Source organism: Engraulis encrasicolus, chromosome 2, assembly GCF_034702125.1.
Source record: "Engraulis encrasicolus isolate BLACKSEA-1 chromosome 2, IST_EnEncr_1.0, whole genome shotgun sequence".
NCBI classification, from domain to species: Eukaryota; Metazoa; Chordata; class Actinopteri; order Clupeiformes; family Engraulidae; genus Engraulis; species Engraulis encrasicolus.
In genome coordinates this window covers 5,061,862-5,074,370 of record NC_085858.1, presented here as the reverse complement: position 1 = coordinate 5,074,370, position 12,509 = coordinate 5,061,862, and the positions used below count along the sequence as shown (strand labels likewise).

Sequence of the window (12,509 nt, the reverse complement as noted above, 5' to 3'; positions counted from 1 at the left end):
ACCACAGTGTTGAAAAAATGGCCCGTGTATACCAGGCACTACCTACGCGACCCAGGTAGCTGGGGTGGTTGAAGAAGTTTCGCCATGAATTGGCTTCATTCGCTCTGGACGTGGCATTGACATGTTTGATTCAGCTAATCACATTACGGCTCTGTCTTGACAGCCTGGGACATTTGTCGATATGAACGAATTCGCCGAACCGCATCATAGCGAATAATTCGCTTACGATTAGCTTGAGTTTAATCGTCAAAATTCGCTCTGGTCGCTCAAGAAGCTTCGCCCCTGGCGAGTTCGCTCTGGTAGCTTTATTCGCCTTCCCTCCATAGAGAAATAATGACTTCCGCCTCGCAGGTCGCCTAGTTCGCCCTTGATGTACACAGGGCTAAACACTGCAGTACACCAACAGAAGACACATAATAGCGCAAGCAATGGGTGTTAAATAATGGAAGAATCGCTCACAAGATGATACAAGCATGAAACTTGGCACATGAGTTCATTAGGACATGCTTATCAATATCAGGGGTGGAAGCACTCAGAATTCCATATTGCATAGCAACTGTTGCTAGGTAAAGCACTTTCCCTAGCAACCAGTATCAATTACGCAATTTATGATTGATTTTGTGGTATGATGGCATCTGTACCCTGAGCCATTGTCCTAAAATCATTGTAGCAATACCTCAAGAGGTTATATACGGCAAATATGTACCATAATGACCCCTTATGATGTAATTTTATCCACCCAAAATCATTGTAATTATGCGAATAATACCATGTAAAATTATAATGTGTTTTTTTAAATCATGTCAAGTGAAACAGGCTTTACAAATGTCTCTATATGGCAGGCCTATCTTAATATATACATGTACCAAATACTGCCAATTGACCAGACAAAAAATAATTTCAGGAAGAAAGAATGCATATAGTATAGTAGGCCTACATGATACATACGTGCTGTGTTGAGAAGTGTCATCTGACAGTGATCCTCATGCTTACCCCATATTATTAATTAATATATCCAAAACTAAATGGGTGCCACATATCTTTAGGATAACTGAAACATTCTTTCAACCTAAATGGCCTAATTATATGTCAAGTTAAAGATAAGTTACATTCAAAACAACAGATAGTATTTGGAAGGCAAAGACGTGTGTTTCTCCCTATACTAGTCAGGTTAATAATATTACACTCTACTGAGTGTATATTGTATTTACAAAGTTAAAAGTAGCCAACCAAACCTTTCATCCCGTATAGGTCTAGGGTGCTTTCTTTCTGTTCTCATGATTATCAAATCCCTTCAAAAGGTCAAATTTTGTATAGAACCCCAGACAGCCTGATGGATAGTCATTTTGTATTGATCACATGATCACATTTGGAAGAAATGCATCAACAGCTGGGTCATTAATACCCAGTCTCTTTCTTGTGGCTTTGTAGCCCATTTAATCTTGTTCAGGTCTAAAATCTTGTCCCTGATATCATTTAACCGCTCTTTGGTATTTCCCATGCTGGTGAGGTTGGAGTGTGACTGATTCACTCATACTATGGACTGATTCTGCTGATTCAATGTGTCTTTTATGCATGTTAGTATGTACAGGTGTCTTTATTTCAGATGACAAGTTGATCGGAAGTGCCCATCTGGTCTGTGGGCCCAGAACTGTAATCAGTTTGTTGAGGAAATCTGGTATATAGAGTGACAGATTAGTTAGTGCTTGCACCTAAAGGATAATAAAAACGAACCGTATATTATATTACTTGCATTATATTTATATTACTATTATTACTTTTATATACTTTTATTTCTATTATATTTGCATGTTTCAGTTCTTACTTTTAAATATCTTAACTCTCTTATGTTGAACAGAGACACAGAACCCAAAGTGTGTGTGTGTCTGTTAATAAGGGCTGCTGTGCCTGACAGAGGCCCAGTCTGGGCGTTTTGCCAAATGCAGGTGTACATCACTGCTTTGACGGGGAGGCTTGTATGTGGGCAAGTGTGTGTGTGTGTGTGTGTGTGTGCGCAGTAGTGGCTAGGACCTGATAAGAAGTCTGGGAAGACTGCCAAGTGCAGGTGGCGCACATCACTGTCTTAACAGGGATGCATGTCTGTGTGTGTGTGTGCGTGTGCCTTAACTTACATGCCTATACCTTACAATGAAGAGAAGTAAAAAACATATTAAGTATTACATTAAGTTGACGTTAAATTGGTTTTTATTGAAGCCCTATTTATATAAAAAGATAAAGGTGGTCCCTAGATGTGACCATATACTAATAGAGTCCCTCTCCACATACAATGTGACTGACTGAAAAAGTCCAAGCTAGGCCAGACCATCGTTGGGAAGTTTCCACCGTAAGAGACCAGGTGCGTGGCCTTGAAGACTAGGGAGTGAAGGCGTCTGGGTGTCCAGGACCCCCTAGACGTCCATGAGGGTGACAGCAATAAAATATGACTTCAGCGGCTAGACTGCTTTTGATAGTGGCCTATGGACCTACAGTAACATAAAGTATCTTTGTGACAGCTAGCAACAGGTGTTGTTTAACCGCAAACTGCCTTAATTAGGAGCATCAGGTGCATCCTCGTGCCCGCGTTAGGAGAAGGGGCTACGTGGCTCCAAAAGAACAAAACGGGAGTTTCTTGTCCATATAGGCAGGAACACCGACAGAGGAGGCCCATGATTGGGTCCTCGTTACATAGTATTCATTGGATCAGAGGCCCTTTCAAATTGCTTTGTCTCAGGCCCAGTAGCGTCCCTGCATGTAGGGTCAAACATAAGTTACATATTGCAACTTCGTTAGGTCTGGACATAAGTTATAGATAACGAATTCTAGGTGACAGGGCTGATCCCATCTCCCAGTGTTAATGAGGAATATGATTTAAGCACCTATCAAAACTTCCCGTAAAGAGAACATCAAGAGGCGTATCTAGCTACCAAGCAAGACCAGCAGCTGCTTGGGACCCCCCAAGCGCCTAGATAATGAATAAGAGCCCATACTGTACTACAGTAGTGGTGAGTCTGGGGCAAATGTTCATTCGTTTGCATTTCGATTGGCGCCCCATCTGAACCTAGAAACGCCTCTGGAGAGCACAGGATGTCACTTGTCAAAACCCAAAATAGCCCTTAATTTATATTCTTTTTGGAAAACTCCCGTCGATAAATCCACGATTGTAAATTTCCCCGACTTCTCATAACGTCATTTGTAATTTGATTGGCCGAGAGATGATCGGACCAGGTGGACAAAGGACAGGGATTGGTCAGGTGTACAAGATGCCCCAGGCTTGGGAGCATAAAAGATGGCCAGTCCAGAGCTCGAGAGGACAATGCCAACGGAATCCCAAGAGACAACCTGACGCATCTCCTCAGTTGATCAACTTTGCTGTCTGGCTTTGCAGTAAGTAATTCTCGACTTTGGTTTGTGGGACTTAGTTTATTGAAAATACTTAGTCTCTCAGAAAAACTTAGTCTCTGGAAAGAACTTAGTCTCTGACAAAAACTTAGCCTCTGACAAAAACTTAGCCTCTGACAAAAACTTAGTCTCCGAGGAAAACTTAGCCTCCGGAGAAAACTTTGGTTTTACAAAAACTTGTTGTCTTGCTGAAATGTTTCAAGTCTAAGATGTATTGCATTGGAAACTTGTACGTTGAACTTGCTTCTACAATGTCCCTAACCTGAGTCGAGTTAATAAAAGTCTCCATCAACAAACTATGCCGGTGTATTTGCCTATTGAATGATTTGTCTCCTAACTTATTCGTATTTTACCCCATATTCACATGGCCTGGTGATTGACACATCGATTGGAAACCACGACAAGTTGGCAGGGGATCAAATACTTATTTTGCTCGATGAAATGGAAATAAATTAATATATATTCTTTTAAGTTAATTTCTGGATTTTCTTTTTGATATTCTGTCTCTCCATATTAGAATACATATTATCATAACATTTATTGATTGATCATGTCTTTGTTAGTAGGCAAACCAACAAAATCAGCAAGGGATCAATACTTATTTGACTACTGTATATTGTATATGAGTATGTGCGCATGCATGATGAGATATGCTTATGCTATAATTACAGTAATATCAATGGGACACCACGCTGAACGCTCAGCACCACACAGACTAGCCTAGTTTGAAATTAATATTCTTCCCCCTACACTGAACTATAAAGGACTGTGCACCTTGTAGGGAAGCTCACATCTCAGTATACTTTGTATAATGACAATAAAGGCTTTATTCTATTCTATTCTATTCTATTCTATTCTATTATATTATATTATATTATATTCTATTATAATGCCATTGTTCTCAATGGGACAGCATACAAGATGCTCAGAACCAGAATACGAAATTGTTATATTTCCAAGTAGCAGGATTTCAATGGGCCCCAACCTGGCCACCCCATGGTCAAAACTCTCCTGATGTAGAGGAACCAACTTGGATTGCTTTCCTTTCAGCTTTCCTCTCTTTGCACAGCTCTCCATCTTGTGTATGGATTGGATGTTTGTATGAATTGAAGAGTATTTTGTTTTCATTTACAAAACACCAAGTGTCCCAATTTTTTGTAAATCAGTTTGTATCTTATTATACAATAGTTAGATCCGGTCAATTTATTTTGCGATATCTGATTGGATGAGACGCGTTCTACTGGCATTCTACGCGTCGGTAAGGAGGATGACGTCTAGGTGGACATCATCCTCGGAGACTCATCACAACTAATAATCACTCCGCCATGGATAGAATGTAACCAGGGCCGCGCATTTTGAACTCGCCATCATTCTATCTCATAGTCTACTGCGGAGAAAGTGAGTGTATCCAGGGCCGCGTAGTTTGAACTCACCATCATTCTATTCCATTGTTCTATGCTGGACTAAGTTGGGCGCACGCACGCCCGCATGACAGAGAGCGTAGGCTATCCCAGTTGGTAGCTGGATTCTGGCAGAGAGGAAAGAAGTTATCTGATTCTAGTGCAGTTGTCTAGGCAGTTGGCAGACTTCTGCGGCCGCTATTTCGTAGTCTTTTGAAGGCAATCTAAAATGTAGCCTACTTTAAATATTAAGATAGTTTCAAATGGGGGATATGCGGGACAACGGACACTTTTTTGACACAGAGACAGAAAGGCTATGTCAGTCTCCTGCAGTGTATGAGAACCGCTACAATAGGATCTCATTTGTGCTGCGGGAGAGGGAATGACGAGGAAGAGGTGCCCTTAAAAATATAGCCTAGGCTATCAGCGAAGCTTGCCGTCCACCACATGCAAATTAGTAGGCTACAAAGTGGGCATCTGGAAGCAAGATACCGTGTGCCATGCAATTTAAAATCATGGCCGCTTGGAACTGGAATGAGTTGCCTTTTAGTTTATTAGGAGGGAAAACGCGAACCCCTTTCTCGGGTTCGCACCCACATCAGACGTGTGCATGAGGAAGTGTTTCAGCAACAAAGTTGTAGCCTGCAGTAGCCTAAACTTTAGCAGACATCGGGGTATCATAGGCCTACAAGGGATTGATTTGTGTAGTTGTGCGTGTGAGAACAGCGCTCGGATCTCATGCGGCACTGGAGAGGGAAAGACGAGGGGGGGTGTCTTTACGCAGCTATTAAGCAAGTTTGCGGTCCACAAAAATGTGTAAATCAATATCGGCCAAAAGGCTTATAAAATAGGCATCTAACTAAAATGTTGGAGTTGCACAGCGTTTTCATTTATCATGCATCATTTTTGTAAGCGAAGCCCACACACAGAAATGCACTTCACACCGTTTCATGGAACTTTGCGCACTGGCGCTGTCAGCTCGTCATTGCATAGCAACCATACAATCAATTCGGAACTACTTTGCTTAGCGGAGCAGGTAAACAAAGTATGATTAAGGTAACTAATAAACACGAATTCGAACATTTATTCTGGTATTTTGTTGGCAATTGAACTATTGTATAAAAGCAATATGACCCTCGTGGTCGGGATGATGTGCACTGACATCCTCCCTGGTGTGATTGCCGACGGCACTCAGCCTTCGGCTTCGTGCCTATGGCCGAACCACACCAGGGAGGATGTCAGTGCACATCATCCCTCCCACTCGGGTCATATTGCTTAAATATGGTATCACCCAACTCACTATACTTATACATTGATTAATAAAAGACTACCAGGACATTTCAAGAATCCCTTCGCTAGGTTACACACTGTCCTAACTGTGTTCATGTATGCTTTTTGTCTTGCCAAAACATTCAGTTTTTAACCTCTGAATAGTCAAATGGCTTTACTAGGCTTATGTAGACAGGCCTGATGTGTACTGACACATGCAAGACATATTGAGACATGTCTTCAAAAAGTAAATAGAAGTGTATATTGTATTTTTCACATAATTTCTATGACTTCAATGGAAAAAATGACATCAAAGGGGCCACTGTCACACACATTGCTAATGTTGTAATGTTGAAGGATTCATGTAGTGATTTTAGGACACACAGTCAATATTCAGACATAAAACACAATACCACATAATTGTTCGGAACCTGTTTTCATTGATGCTGGTTGCTACTGTAAGGAAAAGGGTGCATACTTGTAAGATGGAACCTTCCTCAGCATTGCTACAGTGATTTGAAGACAATGGCTCAGGGTACAGATGCCTTAATACCACACAATCAATTAGAAACTGCATAATTGATGCTGGTTGCTAAGGGAAATGCTTTACCTAGCAACCGTTGCTACGCAACATGGAATTTAGAGTGCCTCCACCCCTGATTATCTTTATTGATAAGCATGTCCCAATGAACACCTGTGCCAATTTTCATGCTTGTATCACCTTGTGAGCGATTTTTTCACCCATTGCTTGCACTTTAATAGAATCCATGGAACTTTACCATGGCACTCACTGCAACAAAAATGCACTGTGCAAAAAAACGCATATGACTTCAGTTGTGAAACAAACTAAATGTTTATTATGAACGCATCTTGTCAGTCAAAATATTTTATATATTTTGTATATTTTATACAGTATACACTGACAGTATACACTTGATTGCAATTTAAAATCACCAGACAGAGGTGATTTAGGCCTATGTTATATACAAATACTATAATATCACTGTACCAGTGTCATAACTTGTACAAGACCTCAACCCCGTAGTTCAAAGTATTATCACGTAATCTCAAATGGATCATAGAAACATTATGTTGCTGACTGAATTGGTAAGGTACAGAAAATATTAATATTAATAATAATAATAATAATAACAATAAGTATTATTATATTATATTGTATTATATTATATATATCCTGTATACATTTTACAGCAATACACAAAGTGACACCAATTGTGCAATCACAAGTTACTGGTATCTCTTATCCCGACTAGTAATCCCCAACACTCATTCCTGAAATTTACGGCACAATTTGAAGTGTAAGTGCTGTGCACTTGAAAAATAGCAATATAGTAGGCCTAGCACAATTGAACAGCATCCTATGAAGTCAGCATTTTTTTAAATCAACGTCTTGTATTAAGACACTTCTGACAATAAAATGTCTTCCATCTATTTCCAATCCTTTTGTGCCTGAGCTAACAAACTAATGACTGAAGTGTTAGAACAAAGTGATTCAGAAAATATATGGATCAAATATGTGTAGGCCTATGATAGCCTTCCCTGGCTAAGAACCTCTTCCTGCGTCAATGAATACCAACTGATAACATTCCTCATCTTCAGTGTATGATCACATGTGAATGCTTTTTTAATTATTTCCCTGAGGATCTCTTTCTCTGATGATGAGTACCAATCAATAGTATTCATTGTCATCCCCAGTACCATTTGCTAAGATTCTTAAAAACTTGGAAGCCTTTTCTTTGACGTATATACTGACACGCTCTACAGGCATGCTCTAATGGAAAGTCAACTTTGGTTACTATGAAATGTTTTCGCCAACCAAAAAACTGCAGATATTTCTCATCATCCTTATTTAGCATGTGCAGATAATTGGCTAACTCTTTGGGAGTGTTGAAATCATCTACATGAATGAAAGCATCTTTGGGTATGAACTTTTCATATGAACTTCGAGGTGGTCCCAACACCACAGGCACAACGCCAAAACGAAGTGGATTGTAGACTTTCTCTGTCATGTAGTCAACAGCGACATGATCAGAGCATTGGAGTGTGTTTTCAAAAGACAGATAAAACTTACAGCTTTTCATCATTGCTATGTACTCCTCACTGCTCAGTCTACGGCCAGCATGACTGCCAAAGAGCTCCACTTCAATGTGATTCTTCAGTTCACGGTAATATTTCACCCGTGCATAATTCTCATTCCAATTGCTCACAACCCAACACACCATTTTAGATTTGGCTTCTAAAGGAACCAGGTCCTCACTCCCCTGTGACTTTGGATTCAGCTGCTCGCGCACCAAGATGTCAGCATCCGCACGGTAGGACATGGTGACGTTGAATAGATCGTCCAGGCCTGGGATCTTTTGGGAATTGTGAGGCGATTCAAACAGCATCCATATCCACTTCTGGAAGACGGGGCGAGGGAGGCGGGGCAGGTTAGACATGTCTCTGGCGATGTCTCGGTGGTGAAGGAGCACTCCGTCCGCGTCCAGGTAAGCATTTCTGTCGTCAGTGAGACAACAGCCTTCGATGCGGAACTCAGTGGCACAGGACTTCAGTTGAGTCTTTCTACCGAAAGGTATGAACCAGATGAGGAGAACGGTATCCTTCTCTTTCACATTGCTGGTGTTGTTGGGATGGACTATTTGACCGAATGGTTTTGGAGGGGAAGCTGTTGCTTCATCCCATGTAAAAACATACAAAATAGCAGCAAGCACTGCAATTAAAATAATCCATTGTAGGGGCGTTTTGACAGGTGATCTAAACCTGTAAGAAAAAAAGTCAATAGTTTCTAGATGCTTCATCTGTGAATGTACTGTGTCCATCATGCATGTACATTCAGTCATAATTTTCTTACATCCTTAAGAAATGAAAACAAGGTCTGGAAAAGAGAGAAACCCTCTATACAGATATTTTATTGATTGTATACCGGTAATTGTTTTTTTTAAGTTGTGTACTCTTTAATCACAGAATATTCCATTTTGTGCAAAATTGCTCCTGTCGACTATGAGCCACTTCCTTGTTTAAATGAACTTCGGCAGTATAATAGGCCTACAGTATAATACGGGGACATTTGCTACGCACGCACGCACGCACGCACGCACGCACGCACGCACGCACGCACGCACGCACGCACGCACGCACGCACGCACGCACGCACGCACGCACGCACGCACGCACGCACGCACACACACACACACACACACACACACACACACACACACACACACACACACACACACACACACACACACACGGGTCATACTGGGACACTGGGCTTTCTCTCGTAAAACCATATAATCTTTTGTTTTATTGGTGTAGTTTTATTGTAAAGTTATAAAATTCTGACACAACACAAGGTTAAAATAATATAGCTAACTTATATTTTATGACTAGAACTGTCATAGTAGGTATATTTTCACTATGAAGAAACGTATCATTCTTGTATGGAAAAGAGAAACGGAAAACAAGTGGCTCCAGTCAAAAGAAAGTGTCTGAAAGAGAATTGGAGTTTTGGATATGGAATAGGTCTACTTTGTCTGACGCAAGAAACAGTGCTTTGCCTGACATCCCTTGAACTGCTTTAGTTTGTGTAGAATGACACAACAACTTCTGAGTCATTCTTTAGGGGTACATTTCAAGCTCATGTCCTGCATTTTACTTAAACGTATCAAGCAATTTAACCTTCGCAACGACATTTCATGTGCTTAGGCCTGGTCTTAAGACTTGATTGTATTTGGCCATATAGCCTATTATAGTGTGCTAATCCAACAGAAGTGCAGCTGTGCGACCGGGACAGATATCTACGACTGGAAGGGGTAGACCAACTGTCATTGAGAACATTGACAGTTCTTATGATCACCATCAGTTTCCCAGTTCATCTCCAGCCTTTAGGTGTATCTACCAGGCTTCTATGTAGGCTACAGAGTTTTGAAAATATTTCTGTATAAGCCCCCCAAAATGATGGGTGTGTGTGTGTGTGTGTGTGTGCGGGGGGTTTTCTTTAGTAATGCATTAGGATTGATCATTACTTTTCTGGTAAGCGAATAGTCTATCAAGGCCTATCAATTATTATATTTTCACACTGAGTTTCACTGTCCTTGGCTCATTTCTGTGAGAAAGACCCCCCACCCCACCCACACACACACCCATCATTTTGGGGGGCTTATACAGAAATAGTTTCTAAACTCTGATATAACACTGATCACATGTTGAGACAAGGCAGAGAGTGATTTTTGTTGAAAAGTTAACCTTGTTAACCTCTCTCATACACAGAAATTCACAATCAGAATGAAGGGAACATGAGTGTGTATGAGCTATGTACAGGCTGCTTTGGGGCCCCCGGAAGGCAAATTTTGTGACGAATTTACATAGACAGTGTCATAATTACGAGCTAGAGATTGAGGATAACATGTCTACCAACTGTATTGAATAAAAACTATATATTTTTCAATATTGCATCTAGTCACAATTCTGCAATTGTTCCACTTTTGGCCAATCAGGGGGGCCTGTGGAAGGATGGGGCCCCTAGGCTGCAGCCATATCTAGCCTGTGCATTAATCCGGCCCTGTATGCCTGGCCAGCCTGGGACAGCCTGGGTCAAAAAGACCTGAACACCTTCTATGTAGGCTACATAAACGGCAACACCTTACAAGAGTTAAGCTTACGATGTAGTGGCCATCATGCCTGAAAAGGGTAGCCCACACGAATATTGCACAATGAAGAACTCATTAGTCTCACCTTTCAGTTCTGCAATCCTCATCTTGCATCTTCATGCCTAGGGTATTACAAGAAAGGTTCATGAACCATAATAACCACGTTGGCTTGAGTACAAAATAGTATGGCAAAACGCAATTTGATTAAAGCATTAGGACTAACCTAATAGATGTAAAATATCATTCAAAACTAAAGCAAGGTGGCAATGGACAAAGTTATGACAAACACTCATCTACAGACTCCATCAATCCAGCAGGCCGTCACGCATGAGAGATCATGCCAGCATGTCCAGATGTCCAACTACATGCAGAGGTCCGCTAGATTGCAATAACCGACTAGAACTAAACCTTTATTGGAATTTCACTGTCCCGTGGCTACTTCAAACCTGACCAACTTGAAAATGAACCAACGCAGATAAAAAACTAGCAACGGACAGTTCTTTATTTCATTTTTTAAGAGTTGATGCGCGTAGTCTCGAAAGACAAGGCCTTAAACGATGACAAAAGATTCAAAAGAAGTTCGAGAGGACGGTTACTGAACCATATTTTAAGAGTGATGTCCTCTGTCCTCTCTCGAAAGACGGCAAATAACGCGGACGCATGTGCGGGGGAAAGCAGGGAGATCTGATAAAGCAGCACATTCGAGCAATAAATCACCCTGCGTGGATTTTTAATAATTTTATATTAGCATACGCACTGCTACCAAATAATGGCGAAATAAACAGCTAAAATAAAGACGTCAGTTTGCTTACTCACCATCCGCTGGATGTGTGACAGTTAACTTCCTCGGAGAGGTCCACTTAAGCTTTTCACAACAGATAGCCCACAGTAGGGCTATTGGTTGGTTGATTGGTCTTTATTCCTGACAGATAAAGATCCACAGACCAATCACAATGAAAAAGCATCACAACACTGTAAAACGTAAAAACAGATTAAAAAACCCTGCTTACTGTAGCATATCGGTTGTATGCGCTCCTATGTCACGGGAAGTAGTCTGATGCGTCCTGGGTGTGGCATGCTACAGGTGCGCACCATTTGCCATTACCGGCATCCTTTTTAAAACCATGGCACCGGTTACCCGTGGGAAGATACTGCTTAGTGTTTGTGGCGATGCCGCCAGTTATAGCCTATCCAATCGTCCGTCAATTTGGAGCTCAGAACCGTGTCCGCGCTCGCGGAAAAGTGTCTCGTATGGCTGAGCCTCGAAGCGAGACCGAGTTTTCCTAGAACGCTGGATTTTGGATCAACGAGTCGCGTAGGCTTGTGGTATGGAATGTATCTACTATGTGGTGTCTCCCTACGTTGAGTGTGCTATAAAATGCAGTGTATCTCCTGCCATCACATCTTATTAGGCTTTTATATGGGTGCCCCGCGTCTTGCCTACTGCTGCAACTACCTACGGACGCCTCACCACCAGTTATGTCTCTCTCCAAATCACTCCTTTTATATTTAATTTTATAATTTCTGGTTACACGTGCGCTTTGGTCACTTTTGTGTGTGCAGGTAGCCTGGTGGTTCTCAATATGCCGGACTGTCCGCTAACAGGCTGTTTTGTTTGACTGAAGTGTGCCTAGTGCGTGCATATGATCGTGGTTACAGTAGCGAAGTCATAGTCGCTCGCTGGAAAGCGTGCCAGTTGTGGTCTAGTGCGCGTGAGTGTGTGTGCGTATGGACACCTATTCGTTTCGTCCAGTTTCTGTTTGTTTTTGTT

At 41.5% G+C, this 12,509-nt stretch overlaps 1 protein-coding gene across 1 annotated transcript; it reads right to left on the bottom strand.

Annotated features, from left to right (window-relative positions):
- Nucleotides 1-7,733: 7,733 nt before the first annotated feature.
- LOC134460223 (4-galactosyl-N-acetylglucosaminide 3-alpha-L-fucosyltransferase 9-like) lies at nucleotides 7,734-11,654 on the bottom strand. Its single transcript, XM_063212678.1, has 3 exons — nucleotides 11,555-11,654; nucleotides 10,824-10,860; nucleotides 7,734-8,849 (listed from the first exon to the last, which is right to left on the bottom strand). Exons 2-3 carry the CDS (start codon nucleotides 10,856-10,858, stop codon nucleotides 7,775-7,777), a joined length of 1,110 nt encoding a protein of 369 aa, XP_063068748.1. The 5' UTR covers nucleotides 10,859-10,860; nucleotides 11,555-11,654; the 3' UTR covers nucleotides 7,734-7,774.
- Between the last annotated feature and the right edge of the window lie 855 nt (nucleotides 11,655-12,509).

What these genes read in the sequence shown, in the direction of transcription:
- LOC134460223 (XM_063212678.1), bottom strand. Translation starts at nt 10,858, where the DNA reads ATGAAGATGCAAGATGAGGATTGCAGAACTGAAAG. An exon ending in GAGGATTGCAGAACTGAAAG is followed by an intron (nt 8,850 to 10,823) that starts GTGAGACTAATG and finishes TTTTTCTTACAG; the next exon opens with GTTTAGATCACCTGTCAAAA.